Source organism: Delphinus delphis, chromosome 13 (assembly GCF_949987515.2).
Source record: "Delphinus delphis chromosome 13, mDelDel1.2, whole genome shotgun sequence".
Taxonomy (NCBI): domain Eukaryota; kingdom Metazoa; phylum Chordata; class Mammalia; order Artiodactyla; family Delphinidae; genus Delphinus; species Delphinus delphis.
Window position 1 is genome coordinate 48,633,982 of NC_082695.1, and position 23,464 is coordinate 48,657,445.

The 23,464-nt window shown below is 36.3% G+C and overlaps 1 protein-coding gene across 5 annotated transcripts in view; it reads right to left on the reverse strand.

The window, feature by feature from the left end:
* Positions 1-23,464, reverse strand: part of NOL4 (nucleolar protein 4) — a 403,038-nt gene that overhangs the window by 266,826 nt on the left and 112,748 nt on the right. For 3 of the 5 annotated variants that reach the window (XM_060028862.1, XM_060028859.1, XM_060028860.1), the window contains 3 exons: positions 7,781-7,892; positions 6,644-6,756; positions 325-457 (listed from right to left, as the gene is read on the reverse strand). In XM_060028862.1, coding sequence (XP_059884845.1) covers positions 325-457; positions 6,644-6,756; positions 7,781-7,892 — 358 coding nt within the window. Of the gene's footprint in view, positions 1-324; positions 458-6,643; positions 6,757-7,780; positions 7,893-12,480; positions 12,510-23,464 lie in introns of all 5 variants that reach the window. The other 2 variants (XM_060028861.1, XM_060028858.1) reach the window with 1 other exon arrangement.

Below are 23,464 nucleotides of genomic sequence, written 5' to 3' on the forward strand. Positions count from 1 at the left end.
TAATGGCCCAAGAAACCAAAGCCAGAAGACATCACAGAAACCCAAACTACATTGATAGAGCTCATTTTAAGTTCAGACAGCAAAACATGGGCAAGCCTGGATTTTATAACCAGTATTTGCAGTTTTAAACCAAGTATTGATACTTGAATCTAAAGATAATGAAGCGGATAATATAACCTGAGTGCACAGAAAAAAAGTCTCCATGGAAACAGATAAAAAATTAACACAAGAATAAGAAGAAGTTGTTTTAACAAATTCTGATTCAGGTTTTTGTTAATGTTTTGTTTTGTTTATTTGTTTGTTTGCTCAATTTGAAAGCCTTACCATCCTGCTGGCCGTGAAGAGCCTGGGGACTTTGCATCCTTTCCTCAAGATTGGAGCTAAGGTCAGAGTTCACAGCTGACATCCGTGTTGAATCACTCATATCAAATTCGTCACTTTCTATTGAACTTTCATCCTGAAAATTGTTTTAAAATATCATCAAGTATCATAAAATATAATACATTCAGATAATGACCATTTTATCTATAGGGTCAATTAAAATTTAGCCAGTTAGTAAGCTTTTACAGAACTCAGTAAATTGTTACACATGAATAGATTCTTGAAATAACGTAAGAAATTTGAAAACGTGTGAAGATTCAATGTTCTATGTAAAAGATGTAAAACATAAAATAATGTATTTAGGAAGGACGTAGTTGAGGAATTATCTGAATAGTGAAAGAATGGATTTTTTTTAATTAGTAAAAAACTTCCTAAAAGAGTCAATCACAAAACATAGCATAAAAAGAAATACATGTTTTAAGTTTTTAAATAAATGACAATAAAATATTATAAGCAAAAATCTGACACTGCAATAAAAAATCTTAACTAAAAATTTTTCGTTGGTAAACAAAATGGAATCTAAAAACAGACAAACTTACATGGCTAGATTCAAAGTCCACATTTGCTGGAAAACAAGTTAATCTTAGCACAACCTTTCTTTCTTTACAAGGGAATATAAATGGCATTGCAACCACAAAAAGTTCAAGGTAAAAGTGTGCAAGATCCATTTACCAAAAGCCAGATCAGCAAATGGCTAAATTACCAAAAGGCAAGTTTGCCAAACGGTCAATTCATCAAAATCTCTCAAATATTAACTTAAACCAAATCTATGCTATGTTGCTATAGTCATTTCCTTGAAGCAAACTCCTTTTTTGCTTTGGAGAACTGATTTTTGGACAAATGCTGTGCTTATGTAGGCAGGAAGGCCTTAAAAACCTGTGTAAAATATCATAAATGTTTAATTGAAACCACCAGGTTTAACTTCAATTTGTAAACATTTGATCTGAAAGTCTAACATTAATGTAATGATTACCAGTAGCAGTAGCAAATTTATATTTGCTTACATACTTCATCTTCATCACAGCCTGTGAGTTAGGTGCCAGCATTTACCCAATTTTACAGATTGAGAAATTGAGGCACAGAGCTGTTAAGTAATTTATTATACTATTATATACCAGAACTGGGATTCATTATGATGTCTCCCAAACTTAAGAAAAGAGCTTCTTTGAATAGGAAGAGTTCCCCTGGCTTCATAAATGACATCTTGGCATCAGCAAAGAAGTTGCTATGGTTAAGGTACAGGAGCATTCTAGCAGACTTACAACAGGCATTCTGATCCCTAGGTCAGGCCCAGGTGATTTGGGTGTTCTTCCCTTACCTACGGTCTGATTGTGTCTGGGTCTACTGAGTAGCACTAGCTCTTCATTAATTCAGCGAGGAAATGCCACCCTGGGAGGCCTCTGGGCAATCAGCCACACAGACTTCTCCCAGCCACGTGCCCTCTCGGTACATTATGTTATCTCCAATTCTAAATTCTAAGAAAATCCAAAGCATCTAAATATTAAACACATATGTTCAAAAGAGAAGAAAAATAACAGAATTCAGTGTACACATCCATGTTATCAATGTGTACCATATACATATATGTACATATATACACACACATAGCTAGATGATATAGATATCCATTATATACACTCTATATAGTGTCTGTAATATCACAGTGTTTTAGAGCACATTCTCTGGAACCAGACTGCCTGGATTCAGATTTATACTCTGCCACCTATTAGATGTGTCTCCTTAAGCAAATTACCTAACATTTCTGTGCCTCAGTTTCCTCACCTATAAAACGGGAGAAATAATAGTATCAATCTCATAGGGCTATATAATGATTGAGGGGCTATAATATATCTAAAGTAGTTAAAACAATGTCAGATCCATAATAAGCACAAAACTGTTTGATATTGTTATATAGAATATGTAACAAATTCTACAGTATGTAAGATTCATATTTATTATATGAACACATATAAAAATAAATGTAATGGTAAAGATGATCAATATGTGTTTATAAAGTAGCTGTGGATACTATATGAACACAGTCTTTATAAAAGCATTTATTATATACCCTACAAAGAGCTAACTAGATGTAATCTAGTAAAATACTGTTTCCATGGTATGTGTATGTGTGTGTACGTACACACACAACCATCTGAGATATATGAGATATATGTATATATATGTGTGTCTATGTGTAAAAGCTATATGTGTGAGGCTATGTGTGTGTATGCTTAAGAAGATCTAGACACAAAGATTGAGGCTGCAGTCTCTGTTCTATAGAATGGTTAATACAAACTGCACACTATGGCTAATCAATGTAGCTAGTGTGACTAAAGAACTGACAATTTAATTTTAGTTAATTTGAATTAATTTTTATTAAATTTAAATATCCCTGTATGTCTAGTGGCTACCATGTTGGACAGTGCAGATTCAACATTCCTCACCGTTGGATATTTCCAACCATCACTATTAGCAATACAATAAACATCCTAACACTTAAATTGTTTTGTGCAACAAATTCCTTAGTATAAATTTTTAGTCAAAGCATATAAATAACTTTTTAAAGTTTTAAAATAATTATTGCCAAACTCTCCCCCAGAAAGTTTGTTATGGTTTAAACTCTCATCAACAGTTTGTAAGAAGGTCAACTGACCTTACTTTGGATACAGTATTTTGTAATTTTAAAGGGATTCCCATTCTTGGCCTTCTTTATCTCTCTGAATAGCATTTAGTATTGTCCTATATAAATATTTTCATTATTTCATTATTTCATCCTTTATTGTCTGTTCTCCCACCACCACTAGAAGATAAGCTTAATAAAGGCAAGAATTTTGTCAATTTATTCACTGTTTATCTCCATTACCTATAAGAGTGACAGTTACAGAGAAGGTACTCAATAAATATTGATTGAAGTAATTGAATAAACATTTATTAAAATTTAACTCATCACAAAGGAATATCTTACTTGATTTCCATTTTAACATGACTTATGTTACTTAACCACCTTCCTTTCTTTCAATAATCACAATTTCAAAAATTTCATAAATAATCTAACTCATCATTTATATGAATAGTTTTAAGACAGTGTACACCCAAGTTAGCATTTTTGAAATGTAAAGATAAGAGTTATTTTCCTAACCCAGTTATAATTTAAAAGGATCTGTCTCTCTTATGTGAAACACTTAGGATTTTTTAGAAGCCAGAAGGATTTAGCATATGTGGACCCTACTGCTGGCACAAAGTTAATCTTACTTTTTGGCCTAGAAATAAACAGATCAATATCTACATGAGTTTCCTACAAATAATTTGACAGCTCTAACTAGTTTTTGAGTTTTTAAAAAAGATTTTCAATTATGTGATGACTCATGGGAATAATATTTTTATTCTCAGGGATGGATAAACAGTAATATTTTCTTAATTGTCTTTCCTGTCTTTGAATGATCTTATTACTAGTTATTCAATCATTTATATACAGCTATCTAATAATATGGAATCTGATACTGCCACTGCACTAATACAGATATTCTTACAGAGTGTACTTTTCATAAAATCTTGAGATAAAACAATTTTATAAACATAGATTTGAGATTAAACCTGCTCACACAAAGAGGAAAATCAAAAATTTGATTTCTGGGCTTCTCTGGTGGCGCAGTGGTTGAGAGTCCACCTGCCAACGCAGGGGACATGGGTTTGTGCCCTGGTCCAGGAAGATCCCACACGCCGCAGAGAAGCTGGGCCTGTGAGCCATGGCCGCTGAGCCTGCGCGTCCAGAGCCTGTGCTCCGCAGCGGGAGAGGCCTCAGCGGTGAGACGCCCGCGTACCGCAAAAAAAAAAAAAAAAATTGATTTGTGTTTTATGAACAAAGTTAACAAAGTAATTGTAAAAGAATTTAATCTTTGATAAAGGAGCCAGGAATTTACAGTGGAGAAAGGACAGCCTCTTCGATAAGTGGTGCTGGGAAAACTGGACAGGTACATGTAAAAGTATGAGATTAGATCACTCCCTAACACCATACACAAAAATAAGCTCAAAATGGATTAAAGACCTAAATGTAAGGCCAGAAACTATCAAACTCTTAGAGGAAAACATAGGCAGAACACTCTATGACATAAATCACAGCAAGATCCTTTCTGACCCACCTCCTAGAGTAATGGAAATAAAAACAAAAATAAACAAATGGGACCTAATGAAACTTCAAAGCTTTTGCACAGCAAAGAAAACCATAAACAAGACCAAAAGACAACCCTCAGAATGGGAGAAAATATTTGCAAATGAAGCAACTGACAAAGGATTAATCTCCAAAATTTATAAGCACATGATGCAGCTCAATAACAAAAAAACAAACAAACCAATCCAAAAATGGGCAGAAGACCTAAATAGACATTTCTCCAAAGAAGATATGCAGACTGCCAACAAACACACGAAAGAATGCTCAACATCATTAATCATTAGAGAAATGCAAATCAAAACTACAATGAGATATCATCTCACACCAGTCAGATGGCCATCATCAAAAAATCTAGAAATAATAAATGCTGGAGAGGGTGTGGAGAAAAGGGAACCCTCTTGCACTGTTGGTGGGAATGTAAATTGATACAGCCACTATGGAGAACAGGATGGAGGTTCCTTAAAAAACTAAAAATAGAACTACGATATGACCCAGCAATCCCACTACTGGGCATATACCCTGAGAAAACCATAATTCAAAAAGAGTCATGTACCAAAATGTTCACTGCAGCTCTATTTACAATAGCCCAGAGATGGAAACAACCTAAGTGTCCATCATCGGATGAATGGATAAAGAAGATGTGGCACATATATACAATGGAATATTACTCAGCCATAAAAAGAAATGACATTGAGCTATTTGTAATGAGGTGGATAGACCTAGAGTCTGTCATACAGAGTGAAGTAAGTCTGAAAGAGAAAGACAAATACCATATGCTAACATATATACGGAATTTAAGAAAAAAAAATGTCATGAAGAACCTATGGGTAAGACAGGAATAAAGACACAGACCTACTAGAGAATGGACTTGAGGATATGGGGAGGGGGAAGGGTAAGCTGTGACAAAGCGAGAGAGAGGCATGGACATATATACACTACCAAACGTAAGGTAGATAGCTAGTGGGAAGCGGCAGCATAGCACAGGGAGATCAGCTCGGTGCTTTGTGACTGCCTGGAGGGGTGGGATAGGGAGGGTGGGAGGGAGGGAGACGCAAGAGGGAAGAGATATGGAAACTTATGTATATGTATAACTGATTCACTTTGTTATAAAGCAGAAACTATCACATCATTGTAAAGCAATTATGCTCCAATAAAGATGTAAAAAAAAAGAATTTAAATATATCTCACCAAATAATGCTGTATTTAAAAATAAATACCTAACCGCATTTCCTGTTCTATAGAAATTTCAGAAAGGAGAGAATGTATTAGCCTGAGAAACTATCCCTAATATAGTTACTCTGAATGTGTATATTAATTAATGGCTACTAACTAGTTAACAAGGATTTACTAAGCCCATATTGTTATAAGTGTTTTGGGGAATATACACAGGGTATATATATATATAACTTAGTCCCTGCCTTTGAGATACTTCAACCAAACTGTGAGTTAATTAATATTTTAGGGAAGAATATTTAACAAATATGCATTTAGTATCTAATACACGCCAACAAGCACATTGCTAGCCTCTTACTATACAAATTAAATAATTTGAAACATCAAACAAATCTCTAGTTAAGAAGAATCACCACAAATTGTAGAAAATGCAGAGAAGTAGACAAACAAATACTTAGGATAATGATTAACTGAAAAACAACTTTAAAATATACACAAGATTTGGATGGTGGGGAAATGGTTATATTTGAAATACCTATGAAATTGAACTTTCTGATTTCCAGGTAAAATAGCCTTAGTACTAAAACTTCCCTAGATACAGACTTATTTGGAAAACTTTCCCCTGAACTTTCTAGCACTTTACCTAGGTTTAGCTCGATGGTGGGCTACTAAGGAAAATGAATCTTTCTGGGGAATGAGCGAATTCCCACACAGCACTAAGGCAGAAGTGGTAAGATAGGGTATGTCTGTTGAGCACTAGAAATTTCTGCATATTTCTCTATCTGTGCAGTCCTAGTGACACTCTTTTCATTAAAAATAAATAAATTACCATCTTCAAAGTGCCGTCCTGCTTAACACAACAGTCATGGTTATCAAACCTCATTCTGAGTCGTGATATAAGTGTAGATGTTTCCATTTTACCTCGTCTTGCTGTGAGTTTAGCAGCTGCAGTTTCATGTGCTTCATGTAGGCCATGGTAATTGGCATGTTGTAGTCAATCATGCTGGTCACCAAAGTGGGAGGTTTTCCATTATCTGGAATAAAACATTTTTAATGGGTAATGAAAGTGATACTGCATTCTACCTGTAATTTCAGAATGATCCAATTTGTTCAAATTGAAATAAGATTCTAGATACCAAGTGTTTAGGAGATTGGTAACATCAGAGATGGATCGTAGAAAAAATAAATAACTGGTAAGATTCAACAAAGGTGTTTTGGGACAAATTAGCACTATGGATAAATCTGTTATTTCTAACTACAAGGGGAGATTTTTGATATCCTGGATAACAATGAGTGACACTAATAGAGTGATTAAACAAAATTATTGGTATTTTTGTATTTTTCTCCTTTGCTGCACACTTACTTTTTTTTTCTTTGGTTGTGCCGTGTGGCATGAGGGATCTTAGTTCCCTGACCAGGGATCAAACCCGTGCCCCCTGCAGTGAGTCTTAACCACTAGACTGTCAGGGAAGTCCCCAGATTTGCTTTCTACACGGACTACTTGACCACAAGAGGAAATTTACTTTTTATTTTTTGCTGTTCCACCCATTCTCCAACACAAGGGAATAGGCTAGCCTAAATGTATCTTTGAGATTAATCTCTGAGAGAAACTCATACATTAGGAAAATAATCCAAATAATTTTTAATGAAAGCCAAAGCCAAACTATAACTTTTCTGTAAAAATTTTCGGTGAAGCAACTCCATACTATTCATTACTTTCAGAAATAAGAAATTGGTAGATTTAAAAGAACACAGATGGAACATCAATTTCCTTGCTGAAAATATCTGAAATACCATGAAATACACACAATAAATGAAAATTAAATATTATTATAGGAAAAAAGTTATTTGCTACAGTCAAAACTGCTTTTCTTCTGAGAAAGGACACTGAATTGCTTTGTAGTGAATCTTCAACATTCACTGTCTCCTGCTTGAATACATGAGACGATCTGACTTGTTAAACTGTTTCTGTCTACCACATTCTTATAAAAATGTGGGATATAAATTGCCATTATGAATAAAATTACTTGAAATCTCACTATTTGACACTGCGGCTACCTTTATGATCTGTTCCATCTGGGTTTAAATGCATTCTTTTCTGGCACTCTGAGCAGCTCATTAGAAACCGTGTCACCGCTTCTCTTGGTAGGAAGGCATAGCTCTCTGAAATCTGAAATGATTCACAAAATAGAGGTGTTATTATATAAGCTGACTGGGCATGATTCAACAGAAGTGATCATTGTATTTCCAAATAAGACGCATTATTCCATAATGGCAGGAAGCACAATGAAAGCATGCACTGCATATCATGCATCATTTCAAGAAATATCTATCCAACTTGATTGCATGTCTCTTAATAATTGCTAATAATGCAATGTGGAGGAAAAAATTCAACCACATCTGGATGGAGAACTGTTTATATTTCTTTTAGGAAAAATAATCCCAGTGTACAGCTACTCTAGTGAATTTTCCTCATTAAAATTTGTCCACGATTGTTTTGGCAATTAAACTTATTGCTAGCACCATTAAAATTTTATCCAATTTTACATATATTTTAAAAAATTTAGCCCCAAGGTGAAACAGTAAACTTTGGATTTTGCAGTAATAAGCATTTCTTCATTATTGCTTTTCAAAGTACTTTAAGGAAAGATAAAAAATAATCTGAACAGAACTCATGTATCTATTTACTGCAGTGAATCATCCCTTCCACAGAAAATGACACACTTGGAATGCATTCTGGCCACCTATTTCAGTTGCTATTTTATGTCAGTTTTTCATAATTTATGTCCACAATAGTTCACATTGATTGTCAGAGCCAGCTTTTCCAGTGCCCTATACAGAGCTTCTCTTTTCAGAACCATGATCCAGAATCAAGTTAGAAATCAATACTCTTGTCAGTGATTCTTTAAATATTACCTTCTCAAAAACCAAGGTATTTCTCTCAAGAAAGCAAAGATTTCTAAAGTGAAACTGACAGATTGTTAAACATCTCTAAATAAAAGCTGACGGTGCCGCTAAGAAGTCTGATGCAGGGCATTAGTTTTCCACCATACTGTCACTGACACTGGTCCATGAAATATGAGGTAAGCAAAAGGAATAAATGAGTTGTAAATCAGACATAATTGCCATAGACGATTCCTCAGGTGCATGCAGAGCTGCTATGAACGTTGATGTATTTTAAGCTTGTAGAAGGAAGGAAAATATGCACCTTGCATATAATTGAGTGCAAATCTGCGCCAATTCCATTAATGGTGATGGGGTTAACTTTTGCCGGAGCACAGCATCGAGGAAACCTCACATATTAAAATCCAACATTGTAAAGCATATTTTTCCCTGATTTTCATGTGAAAATCAGTTCACATCGCTTAGTCTATCTCTTTGACTCTCAGGGAAAAGAAGCCGTAAGAATGTCAAAGAGAAGGAACAAGTCTACAGTTAAAAATCTGCCATGGATGATTCGTACACAGGTAATCCACAGTCGACTCTACTGGGATTGGAATATGAAACTGATGTTTAATATAACTATCATTTGTAAATTAAGGTGTTGTCCAGTTTAAAAAAAAACAAACTTCCTTGTACTATACAAGGAATTGCAGGAGAAAAGAAGCAGAGCAATTTGAAAGTATTTCATCAAAATATTTTATATAAGCTATTGAATAAAGAAATACATAAATGCAATATAAATGTTCACTCATTCTCGGTCACTCTCTTTGTCTCTTCACACAGGCACACACACACACACACACACAAATTTGATTCCTATTCATCTATTTTTACAGAGGGAACTAACACTTGAATCTGATTTATTTATCTGATTAGAGATCATTTTTTCCGACTCTCTGAAAACCTTTTTTACAATTATTCAGAAGTTAAGTCTCTGATTCATGCCCAGTCTGATACTTCATATTTTAACTCACATGGAATTATAATCCATGGGAACTAATAGAGCTGACCAGTAAATTCATTAACAAACAGTATTTGAGAAGAATGCTCCATTGATTTTCATAGAGGATTTCTATTAAGGCTCTTCTCTCCTTAAATAAAAGAGAAACCTTCAATTGAAAAAAAATGGCCAACTGGTGGAGTTAAAGAGATGCTGCATTTGCTTCGACGGTCCTGATGCTCTCCACAATCTGCCCTTTTCTCAGTGCTAATAAAGCACTTATGTAGAAATCCCTTCTAGAGAGCTTTATCATTGACCTGACTCAATTGTATTATTTGTCCTAGCACTACTTAGCTCCAAATCAATTTTTTCTTGGAATCATTAATCATATTATATTTCCTTTACACTTTTACTCTGAAAAACAGGTACTTGTATTGACCACAAATATAAGTGGATAAATATGCTATGTGTACATGTGTGAATGAAATATATAAAGTCCCACCTTGTATCTTAGAAAAGATTTTTCAGTAAGTATTATATCACATTGTTCTCTGTGGTGTTATTCTGGGCACTATATGTTATATAAGTGGATAAAATCCCTTATTTGGGGGTACTTTCTTGGTGTTCAGAACCCACTTATAGGGAGACCTGCTGAGATACCCCACTCTCATCAGATCTTTTCTATCCCACCTCATGTTCATTGGGGCCCAAGGATCTCAGAGTATTCCTAGGCACAGGGAGAAGAGACCCTCAGAAAGTCTCACACTCATTTCTGAAACAATAGTTTTCCTGCCATGGAGGTGAAGAGGGAAAATGATTCCTTTTTCTTTATCTAGGCTCTTTCCTCTGCAGCCTCTTTGAAATTAAGGGTCCTGGGCAACCTTCACTGCTGAAGTTCTCAGAACATTTTTAAACAATAAGATGTCCTTTAAAAGTTCTAAAATTATGGTGCATTTGAATAATTGCATTTCACAATTAAAGCCCATAATGAAATACTGTGGTGGTCCTGTCAATATCCTTCCATGACCCCATTCAGAGATTATACAGAAAGCCTACATGAAGACTCTTGAACTTGAGGCCTGAGCTAAATGCTCCTATGGCTCTTGCTCTAATGAAAGGGTCTGTTTCTGTGAGTGTCTGAAATGCTAAATCAACTTTAAATAGATGTTCATAAACGGTGATAAAATCAGGGACAGTTCTTCTAGGCTGTCTATTCATCAAAGTCCTAACATTCTTCATACAACATGTAAAAGCAGGTGCAAATAAAATATAGAAGGGACAGAAATTGCAAAACATTTTGATTCAGATACTTGAAACACCGTTCTACTAACACTATAATTAATGATATAAAATGCTATAGTCATTCATAAATGTCTATTTCCTTGACCCACTTTTCAAATCTAAACACTTGTTTGTTTCTAAGACAGAAATCGGCCTTTGAATATACAGTACAGAACATTTCTAGAACACTAGTGAGGATAATATTCACTTGAAAAATGCATTCTTAGAAACATCTTTATATTTGGGAAAGATAGAGAGTATTTCCTTAGAATTGGTTTATCAACACAGAAATGCTGCATCTTGTGAGTAATACGAAACAAAACATCACATGAATGGATATTAGTCTCACTCCTTCTGAATTAAACACTAAAACAAACAAACAAAAAACAACTGCCATGGGACAAGTCACATATATTGCCTGTAACAGAAATAAACATCCAAAGGAAGGACTAGAACATAGCCATATTGAATCTTATAAACCAACGATCTCACATTATTTATCATGTAAATAATTGTGAGGCATCCCTTTCCTAGAAATGTTATTTTCTAGGAATCCAGACTTGTTTTCTTAGATTTATATAATAGTTTTCATCGGGGCTTGCATCCATTATTTTAGACAGTGGCTAAAATAGATTTTACAGTAATTTTTTGACAATGTGATCCACTGGTATAAAGAGGTTAAATGAATCGCCATTGTTACACAATAGAGGGCAAAGCAAAGAGCTGGAAATTGAACCTGGAACTCTCAAATCCTGGTCTGTTTCTATACATTGAAGGGACCATGATGGGTTCATCCAACAGACAGATTAGACAAATGCATAGGATCCAAGGAAAGCAGGAACATCAAAATAGATTTTTTAAAACTTTGGTATTTCAAAAAAAAAAAAAAAACCAAAGTATCAAAGTGTTACCAAAGTCAGGACTTGGGAACTTCTTTTTCTGCTATCACTGTTATTTTTTATTATAATAAGTATTATAGCTACAAAGCTCTATATGATACACATATTAAGTTTTAAAATTAATTTATTTTTTCTATTCTTTTCCAAATTCTTTTCCCATTTAGGTTATTTCAGAATATTGAGCAGAGTTCCCTGTGTTATACAGTAGGTCCTTGTTGGTTATCTATTTTAAATATTCCTTAAACTTGAGTTGTGGCTGAAGATTTGTTGTTGTTGCTATTTTTTAACTTTGAATTAGCTGTGGTTGAGGGGTGGAAATGCTGTAGGACAACACAATTTTTTCATTGCTTATCATTTCTAAAGACCTTAATTCAACTGTGTATTAGACAACATTGATACTGTTTTCAATGAAAATATTACATTCTAAGTCTGTTAAGACTGGAATTCATCAGTAATGCAGAAATAATAAATTGCATTATCATCCTAAATTAGAAGTAGAAATCACCTCTCCAATTAAATAATATGGTAATACTTCTTCATAAAAATAATTGAACTGCAGCATCTTTTGATGGACTAAGTCAAATCAGCATCTAGAGCAAAGATAGTATGATGTTAGTGATCTAATGATAAACCTATGCACCTGAAGAGGGTATCATGATTAAATCCCATAAGGAGCACTGCTATTGATCTTGCACTTGTAGGTTAAAATAAAAAAATTTAAAAACTAATGGGAATATATTTCTGAAAAGTTTACTGACAAATATTATAGTTGAAAGGAGGATGAGCATTTTTACCTTGCCATGTCCCTGTCTTCTGAAGGAAGAAGAAACAGTACCTTTTTAAACACTACGTTTATAAAACCAAATTCTGGCAGTTCTCAAGTGCCACTCACCTTCCCCTCAACAGCGTGGTTAAGGTAAAACTGTAACTTATTCAAAAGAACTGATATTTTAAAAATCAATCGCAGTCAAGTTAGTTTGCAAATCTCATCTTATAAATTCGATAATATATATAATTCCTAAAGTTTTCTTACATTTACTTTTGAATAGCACAGTTTTATCTCCAGAAATGTCTCCTTTCTTACTTGGATCTGAACATATGAAGCAATATAAAATTAGAAAAAAGTTTAAAAATTAATTAACCAAAATAATTTAATAACAAATTGTTCCTTTGCTGTACATTGCCAGACTGTACGTCACAATTACATGATGCAAGTGTATCTTACTAACTTGAGCCATTAGGTTTTATAAATTATGAGCAAAATTGATAACAGACAAAAATTTTGAAACAGGACTGTTTGTCCTGTCCCACTTCCTCAGTCCCAAGCATTCTTCCCCTCTAATTTTAAAAGTGTTTAACTTCTGAACATTTTCAATAGGAAGGCCCTCAAAATTGACTCAGCTTGTCCATAAACCTGCTATTCTCTGGCTCCTGAAATGGTAGAAAATTGACAATTCTCTAAATTAGGATTCTCATTAACTGTATGACAACTATTACTTGCTTTGGCTGTTTTACACAAAAGGAAATGCTTCCTAAAAGAGTATACGTGTGTTTGTTTCCCATTGATTGAGTGCTTAATAATAATTATGCCAAGTAAGAATTTTATATGGATTTTATCATTTAATCCTCACATCAGTCCCAGAATAGATTACTATCATCACCATCATAATCTCTGTTTAACAGATGAGGAAACTAAGCTTCAGAGAGGTTGTATAATTTGTCAAACAAGGAGAAGAGACAGGACTCATGTGATAATCTGGTTTCAGAGCCTATCTTTTATTCACTTTTAATCACCATATTTTATAGCCTCTCCTGGTCATCAGTATTAAAACTGAAAGAGACTGTCTCATCCATAAAAAGTGGGAATATTAACCTTACAGCATAGGTTAATTATACTAAAATGTTTATAATGTTCCCTGGTGTGAGATTCTTTGTAAGTATAAAATGCTCTGACTGGTTTGATGTGACCCTTTTGAATACAAGGCCAGTCAAGGGCCCTGTACCTTGTCTCAGGTTACAGAGTTCCACAGGAAGCACATCAGACTGTGCAGTTACAATACAGAACTCCACCTGGAGGAAATTAACTGACCATCTGTCTTGTTCCAGCAGAACTGACTGCTAAAGTAATGGCTGTGATGATGGCCATTCTGACTGGTATGAAGCGATACCTCATTGTAGTTTTGATTTGCATTTCTCTAACGATTAGTGACGTTGAACATCTTTTCATGTGTTTGTTGGTCACCTGTATATCTTCTTTGGAGAAATGTCTATTTAGGTCTTCCACCCATTTTTTGACTGGGTTGTTTGTTTTCTTGATATTGAGCTGCATGAGCTCCTTGTATATTTTGGAAATTAATCCTTTGTCAGTTGCTTCATTTGCAAATATTTTCTCCCAATCTGAGGGTTGTCTAATGCTGAAGAAGGTGTGGAGAAAAGGGAACCCTCGTGCACCGTTGGTGGGAGTGTAAATTGATACAGCCACTATGGAAAACAGTAGGGGGTTCCTAAAAAACTAAAAATAAAACTACCATATGACCCAGCAATCCCACTACTGGGGATATACCCAGAGAAAACCATAATTCAAAAAGATACATGCACCCCAATGTTCACAGTAGCTCTATTAACAATAGCCAGGACATGGAAACAACCTAAGTGTCCATCGACACAGGAATGGATAAAGAAGATGTGGTACACATATACAATGGACTATTACTCAGCCATAAAAAGGAACAAAATTGAGTCATTTGTAGAGACGTGGATGGACCTAGAGACTGTCATACAGAGTAAAGTAAGTCAGAAAGAGAAAAACCAATATCGTATATTAACACATATGTGTGGAATCTAGAAAAATGGTATAGATGATCCCATTTGCAAAGCATAAATAGAGACACAGACGTAGAGAACAAATGTATGGATACCAAGGGGGAAGGGGGGAGTGGGATGAATTAGGAGATTGGGATTGACATACATACACTACTATGTATAAAATAGATAACTAATGAGAACCACCTACTGTATAGCACAAGGAACGTTACTTAATGCACTGCAGTGACATGAATGGGAAGAAAATCCAAAAGGGGATGTATGTATTTGTATGGCTGATTCATTTTGCTGTACAGTAGAAACTAACACAACATTGTAAAGCAACTATACTCCAATAAAAATTAATTTAAAAAAATGAATATAGTAATGGCTTTGCAATAACACTGTAACAACCAGGAACTAAATGCAGAAGGAGTGTAAGTAAACTATTTCTAAAGGAAAAAGACTTCTAATTGTTCAAAGAAATTCACCAGTAGAGAAGTTATTGTTGCGTTAAGATTTGAACCTAACACATGAGCTGAAATAGAGACATCACATGACATGGGTAAATCATGAGCATTAGCAAAGCAGAAAAAGCTAAAATCAAAAGATTTATCAACCAAAATCACACCATTTTGTCCTAAGTTCCCTAAGGTCTTAGCAAAAGGAAAAATCATAATTAATGTTACTAAATATTAGTAATTTGGAAAAGCAGCAGGCAAGTGCTGAATTTCATTATAAGTAACATTCCTCCACAGCTTGATGCCTCTGTCTATAGTGTGCTCCATTGCAGACACCGAGCTTTAGAGCAAAATAAAGTTGGTCTAATCACACTACTTTTTAAGTTACCTTCTCCAACTTTGCTCTATAAAATGAATTTAGAAAATAGAAATAACACCTTTATTTCACTGGAATAATAACATTAAAACTTTTTTTTTTTTTTTTTGCCAAATATCATGCAGTACACTCATGGAAGAATTTGCCTTTAGGGCCAAATTTTTAACATTTTCCCTTGTGAAACTCTTGAAATTATGAATAAAGAAATAGTCTCCTAATGAAATTTGTTTATCATATCGCTATTGTGATATTTAATATTTAATACTGTGATATACTATCACAAACCACCTGCAATGTACATAACTGGATAATGAAGCTGTAGAAAATTTATTTTTAAAAACTAATAAAATTAAAATAGGGGCTTCCCTGGTGGCGCAGTGGTTGAGAGTCCGCCTGCCGATGCAGGGGACACGGGTTCGTGCCCCGGTCCGGGGAGATCCCACATGCCACGGAGCGGTTGGGCCCGTGAGCCGTGGCCGCTGAGCCTGCGCATCCGGAGCCTTGCTCCGCCACGGGAGAGGCCACAACAGTGAGAGCCCCAAGTACCGCGAAAAAAAAAAAAAAAAAAAAACCCAAAAACCAAACAAAAACTAATAAAATTAAAATGTAATTGAACAGAACCTATAAATCCAAACACTATTAAAGACCTCATATGTCCTGATTCACAAAGACACCGTAGTCCAGAGAGACCCCTATCTAAGGAAGGGAAGTCTTGTTTATGGGCACTATCTCCAGTTCAACAAGGGCCACTATGTCTTTACCTGGTTTATACATTGTATATTTTTGAATACATCTGAAGAGAGGGAATTAGGAAAAAAAATACATATATATATATATATATATATATATATATATACACACACACACACACACCCATATCATATACATATAAAGCTTTACAAACACTATAACATTTGGCCCAGATATTTTTATAGATGTGTTACAAAACTGAAAATTCCAGCCAATGGCTTTCTCTTATATTTATATGGATTCTCTTTTACCCATTGCATGCGTGAGAAAAGGTAAGCAGCGAACATCATTATACTTCTACAGAGGAATTTATTAATCTGGGGAGTTGCACATGGAAACAGTCTTACACAGATGAAGACATTTTTCATCTAAACATTTATTTACTGAACAAATATCTATTAAGTGTACAGGCATTATAATTATCCCTGAATACTGTGAGATATGGTTCTACACCACTAATGTGCTCGGCTATACCAAATTATTGGAATCACCTGTTGGTAATTGTTTGGTTAATTTTGAAGAGATTCCGAAAAATGCTTTGATCAGGACTCAGCATAAACACTCTTAGGTTAAAAAGTGTATTCACAGCAATAATCAATTAAACAAAAAGCCAGACATTTGGCCTGCCTAATCAAATTTGTATTTACTCTGACCCTCAACAATTTTTGCTTCCAAATCCTAACTACTATTTCAAAAACACTTCCTGTTTAATTGTATCTGTTTGACCTCTAAACACCTGATAAATAACCAAATGAATTCCTGTACCTTAACAATATCTCCAATACTGAAACTAGGATGCCGCCAGATTTGCTCTTCAGCTCCAAACGTGCCACTGCCCCCCTGGTGGCAGATTCTCACGTTTTAGTTGGGCTCCTAACAATTCCAAAGTATTACTTATTTTGTTGCACTCTGGTATTGTTATCACCTACTCCAACATGCTATTTTCAGTTCATATCACTGTCTATTATTTACCTTCATTCTTCTCTGAGTACTTTCTATATATTCAATCATCACACTCATTCATCAGCTCCTCTTGTCTTTTTCATTTAGTTAAGGGGGAAGGGGGTGGCCTAGCCCAGTCTGAAATATCTTGGGTTGCTTTTTGAAGAGTATTAAGGGTCCTAGATAAAATCCAGCACACACATTAAATGTGAATTCCAGATAAACATGTGATATTGGGAATAACTTATATTAAAAATTATCATTTATCTGAAATTCAAATATAACTGGGCATCCTGTATTTGTTAAATCTGACAACCTTATACGGTACATTTATCTAAGATGAATGAAAATATGGGTTAGAGTCCAAAGATAATCTTAAATGTGGAACAAATTGTCATGTCAGGAAGATCTAAGAATATACCAAGAGCAGAAGTGAGAAGCAGGGTAGGTGGAAGTGATTATTGGGCATCTGTAGGCAATCTGAAATCACAGTGCCCATTGAAAGCAATATTTTCCAACTTTGTAGACCAACAGCACCGGTAGGAATATATTTTATATCATAAGCCAGCACATATACACATTTCAACAACAAAACAGACCATTTCTATTTTCTTCTATTTCATTTTTTAAAGTTATCACAACCCACTAAATTGGCTTGAAAACTCACTAATGGGTTGTGACACATAATGTGAAAAACACTGGTCTAAAGCAGAGGGATGCAGCCTGCTGTGGTGTTGACAGAAGATGGTAGTTATGTGGTCAAGTTTAAAATGAAGGCTGCAAATTCAAAAGAGGTCTAAAGCAGGCAGGACTATTTTTAGACAGTTCGGGTCAAATTTTAGACAGCTAAAAGCAAGTTGGAAATCTGAGGCAAATACATCAAATGAAGAGCAAGAGGAATAAAAAGTGAACGAGGTGCAGTCTGTATCCTCCAGGGATAGGGTAATGGTACAAGTGCAAGGCAAGAGGCAAAGACTGTGAACCTGGGCCAAGGCACAGAAATCTGCTATATGATGAAAAGGAACTAGAGGAGGAAAACAGAGAGCGGGAACAGCATTCCAGGGCAACCGTATGTATTGGGCACCACATCACCATGCATTAGTACATCGAGGTGTAGGCAAACAAGAAATAGAATGTGATTTAAGTTAATTATAGCTAATTCCTTTTTATTAGAAATAGTTTTTGCTCCACTGATAACACTTCAAATTTAGCTATATTGCTTTGCAGAAAATAACTTTATTTTCTACTGTTTTATCTTCATTATAATGATGAACATCTTTAACTTGGAGTTGTATCTTACAATTATTAAAATAGTCATCAACTGAGCAAGTGTGACAATATCGAAAAGAGAGAGAGTCCAATAATCTGGAGGTATGTCTCCAAAGTTATGGGTAATGTTTTTGTGTCTCTTTTTATGTTAGAATATCTGGCTGTTAAGGAACAGATTGTCATAACGGGGAATTCTTACATTAGATGAAAAAATGAGCAGATGGGCACTGAAAAAGTTTTTCTTCATATGTGTTTCCTAATAGTAAAATAAAGAGAATTTTTAAATGTTGCATGTAAATAAAATGGCTCTGCAAAGCAAATATTTATACAATTACTTGCAGCATGAATAGCTACATTAAAATATACAATTACACACATGGAAGAGTGGGGAAATGACTCCTTCTCTTGATGTTTCCTGAAGAATGTATATTCTGTGATATATTAGTGGTTTTTTCTGGGGCTTAGGGGCGAACAAGTTGAATCCAACCTTTCTGGCCTAGAATTCAACGGCATGTTCAAGTTTTCCCGGGCTCCTGTTGCAGCTTCCTTGGTTAAATGTTACCCTCACTAAGACCTGCTAGGCAGTGGGAAGACAGCACTTCTTTTACAACAGGTGACCAAGAATACTGCTGCCACAGTCATTTAAAGCAGGCAAGATTTAGCCATCTTAGAGGAAACGGAAGAAAAATAGAGGTGAAAATTTTGCCTGAAGATGGCGGAAGAGTAAGACGTGGAGATCACGTTCCTCCCCACAGATACACCAGTAATACATCTACACGTGGAACAACTCCTACAGAACACCTACTGAATGCTGGCAGAAGACCTCAGACCTCCCAAAAGGCAAGAAAGTCCCACGTACCTGGGTAGAGCAAAAGAAAAAAGAATAAACACAGACAAAAGAATAGGGACGGGACCTGCACTAATGGAAGGGAGCTGTGAAGCAGGAAAGGTTTCCACACACTAGGAGGCCCCTTCGCGGGCGGAGACTGCAGGTGGCAGGGGGGAAGCTTCGGAGCCGCGGAGGAGAGCACAGCAACAGGGGTGCAAAGGACAAAGCGGTGAGATTCCTGCACAGAGGATCGGTGGCAACCGGCACTCACCAGCCCGAGAGGCTTGTCAGCTCACCCGCCGGGACGGGCAGGGCTGGGAGCTGAGGCTCGGGCTTTGGTCGGAGCGCAGGGAGAGGACTCGGGATGGTGGCGTGAACACAGCCTGCAGGGGGTTAGTGCACCACGGCTAGCCGGGAGGGAGTCTGGGGAAAAGTCTGGACCTGCCGAAGAGGCAAGAGACTTTTTCTTCCCTCTTTGTTTCCTGGTGCACGAGGAGAGGGGATTAAGAGCGCTGCTTAAAGGAGCTCCAGAGACGGGCGCAAGCCACAGCTAACAGCGCGCACCCCAGAGACAGGCATGAGACGCTAAGGCTGCTGCTGCCACCTCCAAGAACCCTATGCGCCAGCACAGGTCACTCTCCACACCCCCCCTCCGGGGAGCCTGCGCAGCCCACCACTGCCAGGGTCCCGGGATCCAGGGACAACTTACTCTGGGAGAACGCAGGGCACGCCTCAGGCTGGTGTAACGTCATGACGGCCTCTGCTGCCGCAGGCTCGCCCTGCACTCCGTGCCTCTCCCTCACCCCAGCCTGAGTGAGCCAGAGTCCCCGAAGCAGCTGCTCCTTTAACCCCGTCCTGTCTGAGAGAAGAACAGACGCCCTCCAGGGACCTACACACAGAGGCGGGGCCAAATCCAAAGCTGAGCCCCAGGAGCTGTGAGAACAAAGAAGAAAAAGGGAAATCTCTCCCAGCAGCCCCAGAAGCAGCAGATTGAAGCTCCACAATCAATTTGATGTACCCTGCATCTGTGGAATACCTGAATAGACAACGAATAATCCCAAATTGAGGAGGTGGACTTTGAGAGCAACATTTATTATTTTTTCCCCTTTTCCATTTTTTTGTGAATGTGTATGTGTATGCTTCTGTGTGAGACTTTGTATAGCTCTGCTTTCACCATTTGTCCTAGGGTTCTACCAATCCATTTTTTTTTCCTTTAAAAAAAATTTTTTTTCTTAATAAATATTTTTTATTTTAATAACTTTATTTTATTTTATCTCACTTTATTTTATTTTATCTTCTTTCTTTCTTTCCTTCCTTCCCTCCTTCCTTCCTCCCACCCTCCTTTCTTTCCCCCTTTCTTTCTTTCTTTCTTTCTTTCTTTCTTTCTTTCTTTCTTTCTTTCAACTTTTTCTCCCTTTTATTCTGAGCCGTGTGGATGAAAGGCTCTTGGTGCTGCAGCCAGAAGGCAGTTCTGTGCCTCTGAGGTGGGAGAGCCAACTTCAGGGCACTGGTCCACAAGAGACCTCCAAGGTCCACATAATATCAAATGGCGAAAATCTACCAGAGATCTCCATCTCAACACCAGCACTCAGCTTCACTCAACGACCAGCAAGCTACAGTGCTGGACACCCTATGCCAAACAACTAGCAAGACAGGAACACAACCCCACCCATTAGCAGAGAGGCTGCCTAAAATCATAAGTCCACAGACACCCCAAAACACACCACCAGACAAGGACCTGCCCAGCAGAAAGACAAGATCCAGCCTCATCCACCAGAACACAGGCACTAGTCCCCTCCACCAGGAAGCCTACACAACCCACTGAACCAACATTAGTCACTGGGGACAGTCACCAAAAACAACGGGAAGTACGAACCTGCAGCCTATGAAAAGGAGACCCCAAACACAGTAAGATAAGCAAAATGAGAAGACAGAAAAACACACAGCAGATGAAGGAGCAAGATAAAAACCCACCGGACCTAACAAATAAGAGGAAATAGGCAGTCTACCTTAAAAAGAATTCAGAATAATGATAGTAAAGATGATCCAAAATCTTAGAAATACAATAGACAAAATGCAAGAAACATTTAACAAGGACCTAGAAGAACTAAAGATGAAATGAAATTAAAAATACTCTAGATGGGATCAATAGCAGAATAACTGAGGCAGAAGAACGGATAAGTGACCTGGAAGATAAAATAGTGGAAATAACTACTGCAGAGAAGAATAAAGAAAAAAGAATGAAAAGAACTAAGGACAGTCTCAGAGACCTCTGGGACAACATTAAACGTACCAACATTCGAATTATAGGGGTTCCAGAAGAAGAAGAGAAAAAGAAAGGGACTGAGAAAATATTTGAAGAGATTATAGTTGAAAACTTCCCTAATATGGGAAAGGAAATAGTTAATCAAGTCCAGGAAGCACAGAGTCCCATACAGATAAATCCAAGGAGAAATCCGCCAAGACACATATTAATCAAACTGTCAAAAATTAAATACAAAGAAGACATATTAAAAGCAGCAAGGGAAAAACAACAAATAACACACAAGGGAATCCCCATAAGGTTAACAGCTGATCTTTCAGCAGAAACTTTGCAAGCCAGAAGGGACTGGCAGGACATATTTAAAGTGATGAAGGAGAAAAACCTGCAACCAAGATTACTCTACCCAGCAAGGATCTCATTCAGATTAGATGGAGAAATTAAAAACTTTACAGACAAGCAAAAGCTGAGAGAGTTCAGCACCACCAAAAAAGCTTTACAACAAATGCTAAAGGAACTTCTCTAGGCAAGAAACACAAGAGAAGGAAAAGACCTACAATAACGAACCCAAAACAATTAAGAAAATGGGAATAGGAACATACATATCGATAATTACCTTAAATGTAAATGGACTAAATACTCCCGCCAAAAGACACAGACTGGCTGAATGGATACAAAAACAAGACCCATATATATGCTGTCTACAAGAGACCCACTTCAGACCTAGAGACACATACAGACTGAAAGTAAGAGGATGGAAAAAGATATTCCATGCAAATGGAAACCAAAAGAAAGCTGGAGTAGCAATTCTCATATCAGACAAAATAGACTTTAAAATAAAGACTATTAGAAGTGACAAAGAAGGACACTACATAGTGATCAAGGGATAGATCCAAGAAGAAGATATAACAATTGTAAATATTTATGCACCCAACATAGGAGCACCTCAATACATAAGGCAAATACTAACAGCCATAAAAGGGGAAATCAACAGTAACACAGTCATAATAGGGGACTTTAACACCCCACTTTCACCAATGGACAGATCATCCAAAATGAAAATAAATAAGGAAACACAAGCTTTAAATGATACATTAAACAAGATGGACTTAATTGATATTTATAGGACATTCCATCCAAAAACAACAGAATACACATTTTTCTCAAATGCTCATGGAACATTCTCCAGGAGAGATCATATCTTGGGTCACAAATCAAGCCTTGGTAAATTTAAGAAAATCGAAATTGTATCAAGTATCATTTCCGACCACAGTGCTATGAGACTACATATCAATTACAGGAAAAGATCTGTAAAAAATACAAACACATGGAGGCTAAACAATACACTACTTAATAACGAAGTGATCACTGAAGAAATCAAAGAGGAAATCAAAAAATACCTAGAAACAAATGACAATGGTGACACAAAGACCCAAAACCTATGGGATGCCGCAAAAGCAGTTCTAAGAGTGAAGTTTATAGCAATACAATCCTACCTTAAGAAACAAGAAACATCTCGAATAAAGAACCTAAGCTTGCACGTAAAGCAATTAGAGAAAGAAGAACAAACGAACCCCAAAGTTAGCAGAAGGAAAGAAATCATAAAGATCAGATCAGAAATAAATGAAAAGAAATGAAGGAAACGATAGCAAAGATTAACAAATCTAAAAGCTGGTTCTTTGAGAAGATAAACAAAATTGATAAACCATTAACCAGACTCATCAAGAAAAAAAGGGAGAAGACAAAACAATAGAATTAGAAATGAAAAAGGAGAAGTAACAACTGACACTGCAGAAATACAAAAGATCATGAGAGATTACTACAAGCAACTCTATGCCAATAAAATGGACAACCTGGAAGAAATGGACAAATTCTTAGAAATGCACAACCTGCCAAGACTGAATCAGGAAGAAATAGAAAATATGAAAAGACCAATCAAAAGCACTGAAATTGAAGGTATGGTTAAAAATCTTCCAACAAACAAAAGCCC